This window comes from Nyctereutes procyonoides, unplaced genomic scaffold, assembly GCF_905146905.1.
Source record: "Nyctereutes procyonoides isolate TBG_1078 unplaced genomic scaffold, NYPRO_anot_genome, whole genome shotgun sequence".
NCBI lineage: Eukaryota > Metazoa > Chordata > Mammalia > Carnivora > Canidae > Nyctereutes > Nyctereutes procyonoides.
This window is the reverse complement of record NW_026575139.1, coordinates 1,712,161-1,731,616: the sequence shown is the minus strand read 5'-3', so window position 1 is coordinate 1,731,616 and position 19,456 is coordinate 1,712,161. Positions and strand designations below refer to the sequence as shown.

The 19,456-nt window shown below is 63.8% G+C and overlaps 2 protein-coding genes across 3 annotated transcripts in view; both read left to right on the top strand.

The window, feature by feature from the left end:
* TRAF3 (TNF receptor associated factor 3) overlaps nt 1-5,550 on the top strand; it is a 113,185-nt gene extending 107,635 nt beyond the window's left edge. Inside the window, exon 12 of the mRNA XM_055304138.1 lies at nt 220-5,550. Coding sequence (XP_055160113.1) covers nt 220-791 — 572 coding nt within the window. The 3' untranslated portion in view covers nt 792-5,550. The remainder of the gene's footprint in view (nt 1-219) is intronic.
* Nucleotides 5,551-10,824: 5,274 nt separating this feature from the next.
* AMN (amnion associated transmembrane protein) lies at nt 10,825-19,246 on the top strand. Of its 2 annotated transcripts, XM_055303604.1 has the most exons (12): nt 10,825-10,908; nt 11,467-11,585; nt 11,682-11,726; nt 16,647-16,734; nt 16,833-17,050; nt 17,158-17,295; nt 17,371-17,479; nt 17,583-17,659; nt 17,821-17,974; nt 18,057-18,246; nt 18,338-18,431; nt 18,509-18,769. In XM_055303604.1, the coding sequence occupies exons 1-12, from the start codon at nt 10,866-10,868 to the stop codon at nt 18,608-18,610; spliced, it is 1,377 nt and encodes a 458-aa protein (XP_055159579.1). In that variant the 5' UTR covers nt 10,825-10,865; the 3' UTR covers nt 18,611-18,769. The 2 variants fall into 2 exon arrangements, with proteins under 2 accessions (XP_055159579.1, XP_055159578.1); XM_055303603.1 differs by lacking the exon at nt 17,821-17,974 and having other exon boundaries at nt 18,509-19,246.
* Nucleotides 19,247-19,456: the final 210 nt, after the last annotated feature.

The window sequence follows — 19,456 nt, the reverse complement described above, 5'->3', positions numbered from 1 at the left end:
ATGGGCCCTGTGTCCCTCAGGGTTGACTCAGCAGGCTGTGGCCGCGGGTGGGGGGCAGCGCAGCCGGGATCTGAGGCCTACATTTCAGGACACATCCAGGTGCTTGTCCTCCACCCAAAAGCCAGTTCCGTTTAGTGCCAGTGCTGGCGGGAACGGGCTCCTCCAGCCTTCCTGACACTTACGGGCCCTCCACCGTCTGTCTCTCCTCACCCACGGCAGGCTTGCTGGAGTCCCAGCTGAGCCGGCACGACCAGATGCTGAGCGTCCATGACATCCGCCTGGCCGACATGGACCTGCGCTTCCAGGTCCTGGAGACCGCCAGCTACAACGGCGTGCTGATTTGGAAGATCCGAGATTACAAGCGGCGGAAGCAGGAAGCCGTCATGGGGAAGACCCTGTCTCTTTACAGCCAGCCTTTCTACACGGGCTATTTTGGCTATAAGATGTGTGCCAGGGTCTACCTGAACGGGGACGGCATGGGGAAGGGGACGCACTTGTCGCTGTTTTTTGTCATTATGCGCGGAGAGTACGATGCTCTGCTTCCTTGGCCATTCAAGCAGAAAGTGACACTCATGCTCATGGATCAGGGGTCCTCTCGGCGTCACCTGGGAGATGCGTTCAAGCCGGACCCCAACAGCAGCAGCTTCAAGAAGCCCACCGGGGAGATGAATATTGCCTCTGGCTGCCCAGTGTTCGTGGCTCAAACTGTGCTAGAAAACGGGACATATATTAAAGATGATACCATTTTTATTAAAGTCATAGTGGATACTTCGGATCTGCCCGACCCCTGACCGGTCACTGGGGAGGTGGATTGAGCAGAAGGCATCTCCTCTGGGGGGTTTGAACCGGCTGTCTCCACCGAGGTCCTCGCGCTCAGAAAAGGACCTTGTGGAACGGAGGAAGCAGCAGAAGGTGGCCGCGGGCCGGCGGGAGGAGCCACGCGTGAGGACACACCTGACATGTTTTCTAATAGACTAGCAACACTCCACTCTGAAGAATTATTTATCCTTTGACGTGATAAATACTGCTGTCAGAGAAGGTTTTCATTTTCATTTTTAAAGATCTAGTTAATTAAGGTGGAAAACATATATGCTAAACAAAAGAACCATGATTTTTCTTCCTGAAACTTGAACACCAAAAAAAGAAAACACACGCACACACACGCACACACACGCACACCTGGGGATAGCTGGACATGTCAGCATGTTAAGTAAAAGAAGAATTTATGAAATAATAATGCAATTCTGATATATTCTAAAATTCAAGAGTGCAATCTTGTTTCAAATATAGTATATTGTCTATTTTTAAGGCCTCATCTGGTCTCTGTTTTAATAATTTGTTTGTCAGAAGACCCTGAAGTACACCTAGGTCTTTTTTGAAAGTCTAAATTCAGAATCATTTTTTAATTTAAAGTTCTGAGATAATTGTTATTGCAAACATTTTATTTTAAAACGTTGATAGACTGATATTTCTTGGAAGAAAATGTAAAATATCAAACACTGGTTATCACTTGTGATAGGAAAGAAAATATTCAATCTGCTGTTATTTCTCGTTAGAAATGTAAACCTTCGATATCTGTCGTAGTTAATGACACTACTTCAAAATTATTATGAAAGGGAAACTGCTCATGGATGCTGTGCATCATTTTCAGATTTATAATTGTTTTCACCCTAAAATAGGGCATTCGTTGAACTTTGGAGTTCTAAACAAAATCCTGTAGGCTCTTACAATTCTGCCCCATGTGTTCAGACACGCTCTCTATTGCTGACAACTCTGACCTTCAGTGTCCAGTGCCCGGGGGTGGGCAGGTGGCTCGTGCTGGAGGAGGCCACAGCAGGTGTGTTTCTTCATTCTGTCACATTGCTGCATTTTGTTCACGATCTCCAAAGGCAACATCTTTGCGTAGAGGTGGTGGCATACTGTACATGTGCCTTAGATGTGACATGCTGCTTCTCGACCCTGGCTTTGTGTTCACCGTAACTCTCGGAGGTGATAGTTTAACCCGACTTTTCTCTCGACCACTAGATCTCTGCCTCTTCCCGGGCCCCCAGACAGCCCCGTTCCTGCTGGGGAAGCCAGGCCCATCTTCAGCTTCTAGAGCCTCCACTGCTCAATTATCACAGATTCCAAATCTCTGGGCCCCAAACGTGAGCCGCCCAGTCCCAGCACGGGCGCGGTCCCCCCCGCCCCAGGGCAGGACCTCTCTGTGTCCCCACCCGGGTCGTGGGAGTCCACCCCCCACGAAGCAGAACCCTCTGAGCATTCCAGAGACCGCCGCTCTTGGGGGCTGCCCAGGCTCACCGACGGGGCCCTGGAACCACCCTTCTCTCGGGAAGGGAGGTCTCGGGACCGTCGCAGCCTGCGCCTGCCCAGACGGCACTTTCTCAACTCACTGTTTACCTTCTCTCAATGGTCCAACTGTGATTAGAAGCCGGAGCCCTGCCTCTCTGTGCCCCTCTGCTATGCACCACGCTTCATGGGTGCTCTTACCACTGATGGGTGCTACACGTGACGGGTGCTTCTTAGGCAAAACCAATGTGTGTGAACCACCGCATCTGTGCCGCTCATCCAAAAGACGCGCCCCACGATTGGCCAGCTGGGCCGCGCACCTCAGACTGCCTGCCTCTGGGCTCCCTCGTGGTCACGCGGGGACGGTTGGGCTGGTGCCCGGTGGCCCGCCGTGTCTCTGGTGCTGCCATCTGCCCTGGGCGTGCCTCTGCCCCAGTGCCTGCTGGAAGTGCCCTCCTAACCCTCGCTGTCCCCTTCCAGAAGTGACCTGCCACGCCCTTTAGCAGTTCGATGCTCCTTCTATTCATCTTTATTTTCTCCACCCTAACCCCCCCCCAGTTGCTTTGAGGGCGAGTCTGTGATCTCTGTCCTGTCCATAAGGAGTCATGTGTCCCTGTTCCTAGAGGAAGGACTTCCTGCAGGTGCTGTGGGACCACTGTTCCCTGGAAGGTGTCCCCGACCTCCTCCAGACTTTGCCCTGGTTCTACCCTGGACACACCCAGGGGGGAGAGGACGCTTGGCAGTCCCTGCCTGGCCTCTGGTGGCTTTCCTGAGGCCTGGGGTTACCGGCAGGGACATGCCTGCAGCTTCCTCCCCCTTCACTAGAAGTATGGACAATATTAACAAATTAGAGATAAGCAACATCTCGGTCTGATAAAAAAAAAATACTTTGCCTTTCCTGGTTGAAATTCTTCTGGAGGTGGGCCACCTGGAGGCACTTCTGGAAGCATCTGTCCCTTGGTGGGGGGACTTTCCCAGCAGCCCCTCCCAGACCCGCTCCTGGCGGGAGATGACAGGCCCTTTTGGCCTCCTTCCCCAGGAGCCCGTAGGACATGGCATCAGGAGCTGGCACCGTCCCCGGGGATGAGCACGTGCCCAGCGGAGGCTTCATCCCGTGGCTTGAAGATAGTTGGTGAGAACGCGGGGGTCATAGGCCTTTCGGCCGCTCTTTGGTACACATCTTCGCTCTTGTGCGCTTGGGACTTTCTGGAAAGTGGCCTCCTGAAGAACCTGAGGGGGTGGCGCTGCCCAAGGGACGCACCTGCCGCTGCTTCCGTCCTGGCTCCTTGGTGCCCTGGTTTGGTGCTCGCCGCCTGGGGCCGGCCTCCTGGCTTCACAGGGTCCCTGCCGCAGATGCACGTGTCACACACACTGTGGTGGGTGCACTTTTCCTGTTTCCTAAAAGTGACAAAATTCCCCACGGGACAGACGTGTCCCAGATGCTCTAGGGAAACCGACACCGAGTCTTGAGCGTGAACGAAGCGTCCGCCCGCCCTGGACGTGGGGCCGCTCCCTGTCCCCGGCCGCGTGGGGAAGTCGGGGTTTCCAGCTCCCGGGGCCGTAGACAGCGCGGAGGAGACCGCAGGAGCTCGTGAGCTTGTCCTAAGTCCTGTCCCAGCAGGAGGCGGCTCTGCCTCGAGGCATCGCCGTGCGGGAGGAGGCGGCACCAGGGGCCACCGCGCGGCGCGTCCCCGGAGCAGCATCTGCGGGCGGCAGGTCAGCCCGGGAGGCTCGGCCAACACGCTCGTCCCTTCCCGCGAGGCTGCTCCTGGGCCTGGGTCCCCGAGGGCCACAGAGCCCGGGGAGGCCGGTCCTCCTGGTGGCCGCCTCGCGGGCCCAGTTCGGGGGCCTCCCCTGCGCCCCGACCCCAGGCGCGGCCACCAACGCCTGCGCTGTCCTCGGCGGGCGGGTCCTGTCCCGAGGGCCGCGGCCGGCGGAGGGGGGCCCGTGGGGCTCTTGTCCTCGGGGCCGGGGACAGGGTGGCGGCCCGGCCCCGCAGCTCCCCCCGGGCGCACAGCTCCCTGCTCCGCCCCGAGGGCCGCCCACCCTGTCGCCGGCCTGTCCGCCAGCCTGCGGGGTGGCTCATGCCCGGGCCCCGGCCCTGGGCGGTCAGCAGAGCTGTGACACACGGGTCCCCTGCCACTGTCCGGACCTTCCTCAGACTGCGGAGGAGAGTCGGGGGGCTCCAGGCCGGGGAGCCGCTTGAGAGGTGAACGACGGGTCTGTCACCCAAATCTGCTTCTCCGCCCAAGACCATGGTCCTGTCCTCAGTTTGCAAATCTCGACAGTTTTATTTTCTCCAAAGTAGAATAAATACGTCCACTGGGGTCTAAGGCAGGTGAGGTCCGGGGGTGGCCCCCGAGTCCGAGGTGACCTGCCTGCCCGGGGGGCACGGCCGTCACCAGGGAGCCCGGGCAGCGGGGAGGGAGCCCAGTGCCAGGGCCCTGGTGGCGCCGAGCAGTGCTTGCCTTTCATTTCTCCTGCTGCTGCTGTATCTCGAGTCCCTTGCGAACTCTTGCGTTGAAAAAGAGGTTCAAGTCCAGGATGGCTGTACCACTCCTGCAATTAGTGGTGATCGGTTTTTATGACTCAGTCCCCTAGTAGACAAGTAAGATAACCTTCAACAGCAAACTAAATGAGTTAATTGGTAAACACAAAAGCCGGCATTATTTCCAAGGATTTCTACAAGAATTACCTATAGAATAACATCTGTGATCAAGGAAGTGTGTGAATCCATGTAGACAATTGTGTCAGGTTTTAGAATCGCATTCTTTCTCTGATGGCACACCTCTTCGTTCAGTTCTATTACCCAAAAACAAAGACCAAAGAAGGCCAATCTCTCATTTGACTCTGTATTTTTAATCTGTTTTAAAAATTGCCGTCTGTAGTAACCGCTGGCTGTGAGGACCCATCTTGACACTCCAAGTGATTGTGACCAGTGATTCACGTCCTGTGTTTTTCTGCTCTTCTAAGACAAAAAAAAAAAAAAAAAAAAAAAAGACAGTATAAGTTATTGCTCAGCAATAATCATGTTGTTAATGTGAGTTAACAACATGTCTGATTTTCTGATAGCATTATTATGTTTTATATTTTCGTTAATTGTATATCGTGTGTGGTTTTATTTGGTATTTATTTGTGTTTTGAGGTCTTGCGATGTTTTTGTGTTTCTGATGCTAATAACTGAAGTTTGTAAGAGTGTAGAATGCAAAACTTTGAAATGCTAAACTGTCTGATTAGAGGAAAATAAATCTGACTAAGGAGTCTGGGCTTCTTTTTCCGTCTCTCTCACAGGCGCCGGGAGCGGCCTGCTGGGGCCTGGAGCCTTCCACCCCCTGGGGCCTCCCAGCCTCTTCTCTCCCGTGTGGCCACGTGGCCCCACGCTCAAAAGGGCCCACATGTGGTCTTAAAACTAATAGGGGGTCCCGCATGCCCGGTGTGCCGGAGACCCTGCCGCCTCTGCTGCCAATCCTGCCTCCCCTGCGGGCGGGGTCTGACCTCGGTGACCTCTGCGTGCCCAGCAGCCCTGCCCTCAAGCCTGCGGCTCGGTCGGGAGCAGGCCTGGTGCCCACCCAGCTCCCCCTCCTGCCGCGTGGGGGCTCCGGCCTCCCAGCCTCAGGTCCTCACCTGTCAAACGGCAAACAGCATCCGTCTCCCTTCTGAAAGGCGATTATTAAAAAGCTGTACCAGGGCGCCTGGGTGGCTCGGTCGGTGGAGCGGTCGACTCTTGATTTTGGCCCAGGTCGTGATCTCGGGGTCCTGGGGTCAGCGGGGAGGCGGCTTGAGATCCTGTCCTCCTCCCTCTGCCGCTCCTCCCACTTGTGCTCTGAGAGAGACTCTCAAGCAGACTCCACGCTCAGCACGGAGCCCGATGCGGGGCTCGATCTCATGACCCTGAGATCACGACCTGAACTGAAAACCAAGAGTGGGCCAGTTACCTGACTGCCACCCAGGCACCCCTAAATAAACAAACTTTTTAAAAAATATTTTATTTATTTATGAGAGATACAGAGAGAGGCAGAGACGCAGGCAGAGGGAGAAGCAGGCTCCATGCAGGGAGCCCCACGTGGGACTCGATCCCGGGTCTCCAGGACCACACCCCGGGCTGAAGGCAGGTGCCAAACCGCTGGGCCACTCGGGCGTCCCAAACAAACCTTTTTAAAAGAGCTGTACCAGTGCTGACCAGCAGGGGCTTGGGGCTCCAGGCCACCAGGTGTTTACATTCATCTCCGTCATCTCTGTCCCCGCTGTGGGGCTCTAACTCACAACCCTGAGATCTCGAGTCGCAGGCTCTCCGGACTGAGGCAGCCAGGCGCCCCCAGGAACCAGTTCTAAGCAGCTGCTCAGGGGTGTTGGGGCGTTGGGGGCAGAGGGCCAGCATGACCCCTCCCAGCTCAGCGTTTCTCCGGGTGGTTATATGGACCAGGGGCAGGAGGCCCTTGAGGGCACCCCTGAATTCCAGCCCTGGTGCAAAGACGTGGGAACTCCCAGCCCCTCCCCTACTGTCCTGCCCCTCCAGGTGTCCCCACTGCAGCCCCCCTGGGCCACCAGAGCGCCGTGGGCAGCAGGAAGGGCTGGAGCCCAGGGTCTCGGGCCCACCCCGGGGTCCTGCCCAGGCCCTCAGGGCACTGCTCCTGCCGTCCTACGCTGCGGGCCCACCAGAGTCCTCCCGACCCCACACCCTCAGCCCTGCAGGGAGGCGCACAGTGGGGCGCCCGGGGCCCCCACTGCTCTAAGGCGGGCTCAGCACCCAGAACAGGGCAGGGCCTGGGCGCCCACCGCCGTGCAGCCGGGGACGCTGTGCCACTCGGCAGGTGACCCGCCGCCGCCGAGGCCGGAGCCCCCGAGGACGGCCGGGAGCACCGAGAGCTGGGGGTTCCAGCTGCTTCGGAGGGGGCCCTCAGCCGGGATTCCCTTGCCTTTGGGCCTCTTTGGAGTTAATCGGAGTTTTACGGAGGGGAGCCCCGCGGCGAACCCCAGGGGCAGGGCGCGCCCTGCTGGCGGCGCCGGGAACCGCAGGCGCGAGCGGCCGAGAAGCGGGGCTCGGAGCCCCACGGCCTGGCCTGGCCCCGGCGCAGCACCGGGGCGCCCGTCCGCAGCGGCGGCCCCCGGCCCGGGCCAAAGCTGGGAGCCCGCCCTGCGCCCCGCCGCCGCCCGTGACGGTTCCGGCGCTCGGCCCTGCCCCGGCCTGCAGGGCACCCCGGGTGCGGGAAGGCCCAGGGGGCGAGCGCTGGCTGGGCAGCACCGGGCTCCGCCGCGCACAGCTGCGCCCCGAACTCTGGGGGCGGCCCGCCTCCCCCCTGCAGGAAGGGCCTGCCCGGGGCCCACAGGCCCCGGCCTTGCTCCCCCGGGGCTCCCCGACTCGGGGTTGGCCTCCGAGGAAGGCAGGACTCCGAGCCCCGCAGCTCCTCCCCTCCTGCGGGCCGGGGCGCGGGGTGCGGGGCGCGGGGAGGCCCCGGGACAAGCACTCTCGGGGCAGCGAGGAGACCCGCAGCCAGCGGTGGCCTCTGGGCTGGCAGGATGGGCCAGGAGGTCTGCAGGAGGCGGCGGGGTGCCGTGGGGACTGCCAGCCATGTCCTCCTCCCCCACTATTGTTGGGGCGGCTCCTGGCTCCAGGCAGCAGCTAGTGGAGCTGGAGAAGGCGACGTGGGCCCCAGGGGCACACGGGGGAGGGGGGGTGCTGACAGCGAGGGCACCCAGCGCGGCCTCTCTGGGGAGGTGACTTCATGCAGAGACGCTCCCACGGCCCCCACCTCACCCCTCCTTCCCCTGTGCGGGAACAGAGCCTGCGCGCTGGAGCCTCAGCGCCTCAGAGGGACACTAAAGCCCGGAGAGGTGCAGGAGACTGCCTGAGGTCACAGGGACAAAGGTCGGGGAGAAGGAGCTGGGGAACTGCTCTTGAGGCTGGATCCATTCCCGTTCAGTGGCAGGGAAGGGGGAGGGAGGATGGGGGTGATGCCCATGGCTCTGCAAATCCCAGTGGGGACCCCGCAGCACAGCAGGCAGGTCTGCCCCCCCACCCCCCAGGGTGGCAGGGCTGTCACTCAAGCCCTCACACCAAGGGGAGGGCCAAGGTCCCAGTCGGAGCACAGCACCTCTGCGCTTGTGATCTGTGCAGAGCTGGAAACAGAAAGGAAGGCTAGTCAGTGAGGCGTGGGGTCCGGGTCCCCCCAGACCATCGTTCCTGGCCCCTGGAGAAGGTTGTGCACAGAGGGACGCCCACACAGCGAGGGCAGCCAAGGAGGAGTGAGACAGGCACACAGGGGTCCAAGAGCTTGGCTGGCGCCTGGATCCAACCTCGCCTGAAGCAGCTGCGTCGTGGAAGAAACTCACTGTGGGACTCTGCGTTTCTCCTACCTCCAGCGGAGTCCTGGCCACTTCCAAAATGCGTGCCCGCGTGAGTACCTGGGCTCCCCGGGCTCTGTGTGTGCAGCCCGGGGCCTTCTGGGAACACAGGGCACCCGTCTGCGGTCTAGCCGTGCCCTGCACCTGTCTGTGCTCCTGGTGTCCCAGGGGCTCTCGGCAGCTGTGGGCCAGGGCCGGGGCCTGTCTCCTGCCTCAGCCTAGGCTCCAGCCCGGGTCCCCCTCGGATAGCTGGACACGTGGGGGCCGCGTCCGGCTGCTGCTCAGGCCTACCCCCTTCGGGGTGGGGGGACGGATGCCGATAGCAGCCCCCTCTCCTCCTGTTGTGCCCCCTTCGTTCTACCCTCCACGCTGCGGCGGCAGCTCTGACTCCTCCTGTGTGCCCGCTGTAAGGCCACCTCCTCCAGGAAGATTTCTCGGACTGCCCTCTTCAGACAGTACAGCCCCCCGGGAGCCACCTGCCAGGTAGGGGCGCAGTGGCCAGAAAGGCGTCTCCCCGAGGCTCGACCCCCACCCTCCAGAGCCTCTCCCGGCCTCGTCCCAGGGCACCACCTGCCCACTCGGAGGAAGGAGCCGCCAGCCTTGGGAAGACCTGCCGGGCCTTTCAGGCTTGGCGACGGGGCTCTGGGCTCTGGGCCCGGGGGGTGAAGGTCACTGAGCCCCCAGCTCTCCTCCTGGAGAGCCGCAGCGGGGGGTGGAGGAGGTGAGGGGAGCAGAGCCAGAGCCCCTGGTGGGGTCCCGAGAGGCCCGGGCCCCAGAACTGCCTACTTCCCAGCAAGAAGCAAGACAAGGGGGCAAAACAGATGTGACCCCCAAGTCGCCCCTGTTCCTGGTCCAGGGAGCTTTTCTCAGCCCAGCAGGCCGGCAAGGCGGAGCTCCAGGGCCAGGGACACCCCCTCCCCATCGCAGGCTGGGCGGGGTGGCACCACTGCACCCCGGAGAGCGGGTGCCCGGATCCCACCGGGACGACGGTGGCACAAGCTGGGTGAAGAGGCCAGAGGGCTCCCAGGGGCGGGTGCCGTCCCCCTCGGATGAAATACCGGGTCACCGAGACCAGTAGGGTGGCGGGGGCAGTTCCAGGGGCCTGCAGGGGCAGGAGGGAGCCGCAGGCGGTCATGCCCTCCTGGGGGGGGACCCCAGTCCTCATCTCTACCCCCATGTCCATCCCCTGCCCCCCAGCCCGTTTCCCCCGTGTCTCGCTCCCCTCAGCAGCTGTCCTGGACCCAGTGGCCCACCCACCACTCCTCCCGGGCCATCAGCCATAACCAGGAAGGTGCCATCTGCCCACTCCTGTCACGCTCGGGCCCCCTGTCCCCTGGTAATCGGTTCCCACCTGTCCCTCCTGTAAGGCGCTGTCCATCACCGGTTACTTAGTGACCAGTGTGTCCACCAGGCCCACCCCTCCGCCGTCCCCTCCCCCCAGCCCGCACGCAGTCAGTCCTCCTGCCCCGCGTCCCCCCGCCGCAGCCACCTCCTCCTGCCGCTCGGCCCGGCCTGTTGGCCCTCGGCCACCCTCAGTCCCACCCTCAGTCCCACCCTCAGTCCCACGCCAGCCGCCGTCAGCCACCATCGTCCCGACAAACTCTGGGGGCTACAGTCTCTCACCCACCAACCACCCGTTTTTCCAAGCACCGGGTTAGTCTCCCCCCCTCCCCCCCTTTCCATCATTCTTCCCCACCCAAGCACCAGCCACCAGCCACCGGGCCTCTTGCACCGCGGGGTCTCCTCGACCCGCCCCCGCCCCCGTGGCCGCCCCCATCACCCCGCGGGGCGGCCCAACACCCACTCGTGCTCCTCCACCAGCTCCGTGTGCAGCCCTGGGGGCCTCGCCAGCCCCAGCCTTGTGTCCCCCTCCCCCCCCCGCCCCGCCCGGGCTCCCACCACCCGCCACAGGCCCATTTGCCGGCGCCCGCAGGGCATCCAGGCGGGGGGGGTGAGGGGGGCTTGGAAGGAAGGCCCCCAGCCCAGGGGTGGCAGAGCAGGTGCAGCCCCCGGGCACAGGGCACGGGAGCAGGGAGCCCAGGGGGTCCCTCCCGCCCCCAGCTCGCCCCGCCTTGGAGCGGGTGGGCGGGCCCCAGGGCTGAGTGTGCGGGCAGGAGCCGCAGGGCGCCCCCGGGCCCGGGGTAAGTGGTAACGCCCCCGCCCCGCCCCGCCCCGCCCGGTCAGGTGGGCCCCGCGGGGCAAAGTCCCGGTGGCGGCGACGGGCGCGCGGCGGGATGGGCGCGCTGGGCCGGGCCCTGCTGTGGCTGCAGCTGTGCGGTAAGGGGGCCCGGGGCGGCGGGGCTTCAGAGGGTCCCCGCCTTGGGGGCCCGGACCCTCGGGCGCCGGGGGGGGCCTGCGAGCCGCGCACCGCCCCCAGTTCCCGCTCCCAGCGGGGCGCGGCCGCAGCCTGACTCAGTTTCCCCTTCGCCTCGGCGCCCGGCCGGCGCGGTCCCCGGCGTCCGCCCCCAGGCCCGGGAGCTTAGAACCTGCAGCCCCGCCCCCGCCCCCGCCCCCGAGCCCCCCGCGGTCCCGCGATCGCGAGTCCCCAGGGCGCCTCCGCCCTCCCGCCCCGCGACCCCCTTGCGCCGTCCGTCCCTCGGTCGTCGCGGCCTTGCCCCGCCAGGCCCCCTGCTCCAGCGGCCCGCAAGCCTGGGGCGAGGCGACGAGCGATCTTGGCGGGCGGCCTGGAGGGGGCACGGGGGGGCGGGCTCCGCGGATCCCGTAGGAGTTCGCGGGCCGCGCGGCGGGGCTCCCGCGGGCTCTGGGCCCCCGGCTGCGGCCGCCTTCCTCCCCGGGTGGGGCCCGGCGGGGAGCACTCAGTCGTGCCCTCCCCAGCGCTGGCCCGGGCCGCCTACAAGCTCTGGGTCCCCACCACGGACTTCGAAGCCGCCGCCAACTGGAGCCAGAACCGGACGCCGTGCGCGGGCGCCGTGGTCCAGTTCCCCGCGGACAAGGTGCCCCCCGCGGGCTCGGGAGGCAGACGGGGGGGGGCTCCGGGGGAGGCTGGGGGGCTCGGGGGGGGGCGCCGGCCAACCCGCTCCTTCCTGCAGGCGGTGTCGGTGGTGGTGCGGGCCAGCCACGGCTTCTCGGACATGGTGAGGCGGGGCTGCGGGGGTGGCCCCCGGAACCCCCTCTGGGCTGGGGCGGGCTCCTGGGAGGCTGGGGAAGGATACGGGGGCGGGGGGGCTGGAAAGGGCTCGCAGGGGGCACGGCCCTGCCCTCGGCCCGCGGCCTCCACCCCGTGTCCTCTCTCCGCTTCGCTCCAGCAAACACCCCCCCCCTCGTCCCCAAAGCCTCTCCCTGTCCCCTTACCTAAAACCCCCATCAGAAATTCGGGGGTCTTTCTCCCAAACTGCGGCCCAGGACATAGTGTTGCAGAGAGTGGGGGCCTTGGGAGGGTGAAAGCGGTTCCGTGGCGGTAAATTCGGGAGGTGGCAGGTCCTGCACTTGCCTGGAGCTTTCGGGGTGTGTTTAGGGCCAGACCCTGGCTGGTAAAGGCGGGGTCAGCAGCCCCCCCCATTACTGGCCAAATGCGGCTGCGAGGCTGGAGCTAAGCGTGGTTTTGAAATTTTTAAATGGTGGGGGGAAAAGCCAAAAGGTGAACACTTGTGGCTCGTGAAACAGAACCCCAGCTTCAGGCCCCTGAATAAAGCCTCATCGGGGCACAGCCCTGCCCGTTGGGTCACCAGCGTCCCCCGCCGTTGTCATTTACCGGGCAGAGGCAGGGGCCATGCGGGAGCCCCGGGGGCCCTCAACACTCAGCGTATCTACTGTCCAGCCCTTTACAGAAAAGGGTCACCATTCCCTGATTTGAAGAGTCATTTCCCAGGACCCTGGGGCCCCCGGGTCACTCCTGGTTAAGCGCCTCCACACGCCCGCTGCTCTCTGGGTTGGGTCACTGTCCTATCAACTGGGGACCTGCCAGCAAGGTGACTGATGTGAGGGTTGCTGGCTCCGAGCAAAGGTGGAGTTGGGGGGCACCTCTGGGTGTGGGTGCCAGGGTTGGGGTCCTCATGTAGAGGCCACTGGGTGGGTGGGCGAGTTGGAGGGGGACATCCGGTGGCCACGGCCCCACCCAATCACTTGCCCAGATCTGGGGACATCAGGCCTTATTTCCTCTCCCTGAAGGTCTTGCTTAATCGATGGTTTCCACAAGAGACATTAACTGTGGGACCCAGCCACTTGTGGGGGAGGGCACATCAGGGCAAGGGGACACCTACTCCTACCTGTGAGCCGGAGCCGTCCCTGCCTGGGGGGGCGGGCATCGGGCAGAGGCTGGGGGTTCCTGGTCCCAGCACATCCAGAGTCTGGATGCCCTTTCACATCTCTCCCACCCGAAGACTAGGGTACGGAAGGGGTCAGCAGTGGGGTGAAGGAGGAAGCAGGGGCACGGACCCTGCGCCCGTTCCCCAGCTGGTGCAACTGTGCCAACCAGGCAGGCAGCAGCCCAGAGCAAGTAGAGGGGGGCATCCGGAACAAGGGGGACCCTCGGCGGGGGGAGTTAGTCGGGGGTGGGGGCCTGGGGCCCTTCTCTGCCAACTGACTTTAATGATGACCTTTGATAGAGCTTGAGGATCTCAGACATTCATCCATTCATCGCCTGACAGGTCCCCCCATCTAGCCCCTCTTTCCAACCCCAACTGCCCAAACGGGAATTCCTCCGCCTCTCCTGGGGGCCCGAGAGGTACCCCCTCACCTCCCCAGCCTCTCCTCCTCCTGCACCAGGGAGGGGTCTCTACCCCCCCCCCCCGCCTCCGTGGGAAGACCCAGGTGGGAACTGTCCAGGGCCCAGGCACAGGTTCAACGCACCGAGAGCTGCCCCGACAGCCTCCCACCCCCAGTGTGCAGGGGTCTCCCCCCAGCCCCCTCCCCGCTCCCCCCAGTGCTCAGCAGGACCTGGCCACCCGGGTGCAGGTGCAGCCCTAGGAACAGGTGCAGCCACAGCATTTCAGTCTGTGCACCCCAGGCTTGGAGCTTCCCTCCCCGGGATATTCCCTTTCCGGAGCCCCCTCCCCGCTTCCCATTTCTAGTCACCCCGTTTTCTGGGCCGGAGGAATCTCACGTCTTCTGTCCATCAAGCCCTCGTTGGTTGGGGACCCTGCACGTGTCTCGCCTGTGGTGCCCTTTGCAGAACGGAGGCCCCGTGGTGCCAACTCTGCAGCCTTATCCTGGTGCTGGCGGTGCCGAGAACCTTCCCCGCCGAGCCACAGCCCTAGTGACACTTTGGCCACCAGGGGCACTAGCTAGGTTCGGGACCAGCTTTACTCCCCCCCCCCGCCCCCCCAAGAGCAAGTCCAATTTCTGACGTCTTGCTCCAAGCCACCAGCCTTGCCCCCCACCCCCGGCTTTGTGGCGCTGCTGCCACCGTTCCCCAGGCGACCTGCGCGCAGGGGCCTCCCCCAGAGCTCCCCCTCTGCTCCCCTCTGCTCTGTGTGCCGCTCCCGCTTGGCTCCTGGGTTGTCTTGATTCGCACCCGGGGCAGCTGTCCCCTCCCTCCCCTCTTTGGCTCCAAGGCCAGCTGCTTCTCTGTGGGTCCGATTGTTACAGAGAACCTGTAGGGGCAGGCTTACCAGGTGACAACAGCCACGACAAAACCCTGGAAGTTTTCTTACACCATCAGGCATGAGCTGCTCCTGAGTGTTACGATGTTCCCTCTCATCCACCCTAATACTCACTAGTTTTCGCGTGGTCCCCACAGGGTCTTGTATAGCATCGGTTCACTCAGAAACGCTTTGTAGTGTGGTTTCTATTGTGGACAGGACTCTATTTTAAAAATTTTACATAGTCTAGTTGATTATTCTTTTAAATAAATGGCAATAGTTGTTCCTCTTTCCTTCCAGTCCTAACTCCTTTTATTTATTTTTGTTTCCAAGTGACATTGTGCAAGGGGCGCCTGGGTGGCTCAGCTGGTGAAGTGTGGATTCTTGGGTTCGGCTCAGGTCATGACCTCAGGGTCCTGGGATCGAGCCCCTTGTCGGGCTCCATGCTCAGTGGGGAGTCGGCTTGAGATTCTCTCTCCTTCTCCCTCTGCCCCTCCCACCTCACTGTCTATAATAGAAGTAAATAAATTTCCCTAAAAAAAAAAAAAGACAAAACATTGTCCAGGACCCCCTACCCCTAGGTTAGTGTCTTGTTCCAATGTGAAAGACAAGGCATGTCGTGTTTCTCCATCGAGTGTAATGCTTGCTGTAGGGTTTGGTACAGAACCTTTATTAAATTGTGGAAATTCTCTTACTAGCTTGCTAGCAGCTTCTTAAAAAAATCATAAATAGGTTTGTTGGACTTCTCTGGTATTTTGTTGTTGTTGTTTTACATCAGGTGAGATACAATTGCCCCCTCCCTCCTTTTAGCTGGTTAATGAGGTTGTCTGAGGTTGAACTGTCATTACAAGACTGATGTGCATCTGGCACCTTCCTGTGGGTGCAGGTCAGAGCTTGCCCCTTCTGCAAGACACCTGACTTCCCTCTGTCCTAATACCCTGATTTTGTTGGGCCAAGACTCCTCGATGCCATCTGCTGGGATACCATCGCACACACCACGGGGAAGGGGGGCGGGGACAGTCCTGGGAAGGAGCCCCATGATCACCATGTATTTTTAAAATAAACTACTGAGGGAGCCTGGGTGGCCCAGTTAAACCACTGTTTGGCTTTGGCTCAGGCCTGATCTCAGGGTCACGAGTTTAAGCCCCAGGTCAGGCTCTGCACTCAGTGTAATCTGCTTGAGATTCTCTCTCTCTCTCTCCTCCTAAATAAATAAATAATAAATAAACAACCACTACTGGCTCTAGTCAACTAATATGTATTTTTTAATGACTGATTTATTTATTTCACAGAGTGCATGAGTGATCTGTTCTTTTTCTCCGAAGCTTTTATATTTTGTTTATTTTTAAAAGTATTTTATTTATTTATTTTTGAGAGAGAGAACAAGCCGGGGGAAATGCTAGCAGGGAGTCCAATGCAGGGCTGGATCCCAGGACCCTGAGATCATGACCTGATCCAAAGACTAATGCTTAACCAGCCGAGCCAGCCAGGCGCCGCTCTCTGAAGCTTTCAGAATGTTCTCTGTCGATGACATTCCTAAACACGCTGACGTGTCTGGATATGACTTTGCTTGTTCCCATTCCTCACTCCGTGATGCCTTTCCATCTTGTACAAATCTGGAAAATTCGTCCTTGGTTCTTCAAACATCACCCCGCCCCCACCGCCTCTGTATCTGTATTTTGTTGCTGTGGGGTCAATCCTCCCTGTCCTCCGCCCCGCTGGGTCCCTCGGCAGGACAGCCCCCTCGCCGGGTCTTCTCCAGCGGGCCCAGCCCCTCTGCTTATCTCACCTAGTGTGCTCTTCCTTTCCATTATTCTGTGTTTTGTAATTTATTAATATTTCCCCTTTGGTTCTTTTTTTTTTTAACAATTAGTTTTAATTTTAATCCCAGCATAGTTAACACAGGGTACAGTATGGTGCTTCAACCCCTTCTGGTTCTTTCCAAAAACACGTTCTTGTTCAGACTGTGCACTGCGACCCCCTCCCCCGTTCCGAGGCCGCCGGTCTCCGGGGTCACTCCCGCACCTGTCGGTGCCGCACCCTCAGGTGTGGAGGTGGTTGGCCTGTGACCTCGTGTCCCCCCCGTAGGCCCCGTGGTCAGGGCCGGTGCTCAGGTGCGGGACAAGCACGATGGGCCTCGAGGCTGGGGCCTGGGTGGACTGCCCGTGACGACCCGAGCCCCTCAGGGTCCCCGCACTGCACAGCCCCCCCCCCCCCCCCGCCAACCCTCCTCTCCAAACCCAACTCTGAGGGTCAGAAGGAGGAGGTCGGGTCCGCGGGCTCGGCGGGGACGGCAGGCAGAGGGCAGCGCGCGCTCGGCGCTCAGGTCCTGCTCCCGGGCCTGCAGTCCTGCTCCCTCGGCTTCTCTGACCCTCGGCCAGGGCCCCTGACCTCACCTGCCCGGTCCGCGGGAACGCGGCGGCGGGGGCGGGACCCTGGGGCACCCGGGCCACCGTGTGCCTGTGCTGCCCGCAGCTCCTGCCGCGGGACGGGGAGTTCGTCCTGGCCTCAGGAGCCGGCTTCGGGGCCGCGGACGCCGGCAGGGACCCGGACTGCGGCACAGGTGAGGGGCGGGGCCTGGGCCGGAGGGGGGCGGGGCCTGGGCCGGAGGGGGGCGGGGCCTGGGCCGGGGGCGGAGCTCAGGGGCGCGCGCCCCCGCAGGCGCCCCCGCGCTCTTCCTCGACCCCGACCGCTTCTCGTGGCACGACCCGCGCCTGTGGCGCTCCGGGGACGCGGCGCGCGGCCTCTTCTCCGTGGACGCCGAGCGCGTGCCCTGCCGCCACGACGACGTCGTCTTCCCGCCCGACGCCTCCTTCCGAGTGGGGCTCGGGCCCGGAGCCCGCCCCGCGCGCGTCCGCAGCGTCCAGGCTCTGGGCCAGGTGAGCGGCGCTCGGGCCCCCTCCCCGAGCCGCCCACGCGCGGCTGCCGGGCGCTCAGGGCTGTCCCCTCCTCGGGCGGCGCCGCCCGTGCCCCCCTGCCCCCGCAGACGTTCACGCGCGACGAGGACCTGGCTGCGTTCCTGGCGTCCCGCGCCGGCCGCCTGCGCTTCCACGGGCCGGGCGCTCTGCGCGTGGGCCCCGGGGCCTGCGCCGACCCGTCGGGCTGCGTCTGCGGCGACGCGGAGGTGAGGGCGGCCGGCGGGGGGGCGCCGCGGGGGGCCTGCGCCCACTGTCCGCGCTCACCGCCGCTTCCTCCCCAGGTGCAGCCCTGGATCTGCGCGGCCCTGCTCCAGCCCCTGGGCGGTCGCTGCCCGCCGGCCGCCTGCCCCGACGCCCTCCGGCCCGAGGGGCAGTGCTGCGACCTCTGCGGTGAGCGCCCCCTCCCGGCCCGGCGAGCTGCCCTGGCTCGCCCCCAGCCCGTTTCCCTGACGGCCCTGCGCTCGCGGCGCCGACCCCGTCCCGTCTGTCGCAGGAGCCATCGTGTCGCTGACCCACGGCCCCACCTTTGACATCGAGCGGTACCGGGCGCGGCTGCTGCGAGCCTTCCTGGTAACGGGGCCGCGCCCCCGCCCTGCCCCCCCTCCCCCCCGCGCGGCGGCCCCGGACCCACTGCCACTGCCCCCCCCACGCAGTCACTGACCGCGCACCTCCCGTCACCCGCCCCGCCGGCCGAGGGCCAGGCCCCGGGACGACCCTGTCTCCCTCCCCAGCCCCAGTACCCGGGGCTGCAGGCGGCCGTGTCCAAGGTGCGGCGGCGGCCGGGGCCGCACACGGAGGTTCAGGTGGTGCTGGCGGAGACCGGGCCCCGGCCGGGCGGCGCGGGGCGGCTGGCCCGGGCCCTCCTGGCGGACGTCGCCGAGCACGGTAACCGCGGGCGCCCCCTCCCCGGCCGGCCCGGCCCCGCCCCGCGTGCGGGAGCCTGAGCCCGCCCCTCCGTTCGTTGCAGGCGCAGCCCTCGGGGTCCTGTCGGCGACAGCCCGGGAGTCGGGCGCGCCCGCCGGGGACGGCTCGGCGGCGGGGCCGCTCGGCTCGGGTTCGCGCGCGGGGCTGGCGGGCGGCGTGGCGGCCGGGCTGCTCCTGCTGCTGCTGGCGCTGGCGGCGGGGACGCTGCTGCTGCGCCGCGCTCCGAGGCTCAGGTCCGCGGGGCGGGGGCGGGGGCGGGGGCGGGGGGGTGGGGGCGGGGCGCGCGGGGCCGCGCGGGGGCTCACGGGCGTCCTTGTTCCCCAGGTGGACTAAGCGCGAGCGGTTGGTCGCCACGCCCGTCGAGGCGCCCCTGGGCTTCTCCAACCCGGTGTTCGACGAGGCGGGCTCCGCGGGGCCGGTGAGGGCGCGCGCGGCGGGACTTGCCCTCCGGCCTGCGGCCGCCGACGCCCCTTGACTCCGCGCCCCCGCCCCTAGGTTCCACGCACCCCGCAGCCTCCCCCAGCGCAGCAGGCGGGAAACAGCAGCACCAGCCGCAGCTACTTCGTTAACCCGCTGTTCGCCGAAGCCGAGGCCTGAGCAACCGCGGGGCTGGCCAGCCCCTACCTGTGCCCGCCGCCGCCCCCGCGAGATGGACGCCCCGACCTTGCGAGGTCCCCGCCCCCTGCCACGCACGCCTTGTCCCCCCAGCCCAAGGGTAGGGTGGCTTTGCCCAATAAAGCGTTTCCTGCACCCGGAGTCCGTTGCCCCCAGTGGCCCTCCTGTGCCTCGGCGTGAGCGTGGGGGGCCGGCCAGTGTGCCCGTCAGGCTGCCCACCGGTGAGCGTGCTCCTCAGAATCCTGCCCTCTGGCCACCCGCAAAGGGCAGCTCCAAGCACTCCCGGAAAATTGCAGTCTGCAGAGCTGCACCCAGAATATGGGGAAGGCTGCCCCTGGAGCAGGGGAGCGAGGCGGCGGGTGAGGCTGGTGTCCGGCACCCCGAGCAGCCGAGTAGAACAGCCAGTCACTTCCCCAGAGGAACGGGTTTATTCTGGAATGCAGACGAATGGCACTGCTGCAGGATCTGCGGGCTGCGGCGGAACCACGGAACCACGGGCAGGGCAGCCTGGAGACCCAGGGAGAGGAAGAGGAGGACTGGGGAAGGGGGAGCTGGGAGGGGTGGTTGTGGATGAAAGTCCTTGCTGGGAAAGGGAGAATTCAGGGCGGGGCTGGCTCCTCAGGCGGCTCCTCCAGACCAGAAGAAACTCCTCCTCGGGGACCTGCTGCTGCTCTAGCACAGGCTTCTCCCCCTGGGCTGGGAGGCGGGGTGGGGTGTGGGGGCTCCTGCTGGCGGGCCTGGCTGCTGTCCTGAGGGCCAGGGTGGGGCCCACGCACGGGGGGTGGAGCTCCGTGCCCAGGTGTCGGGCGGAGGGTGTCTGCTGTCCAT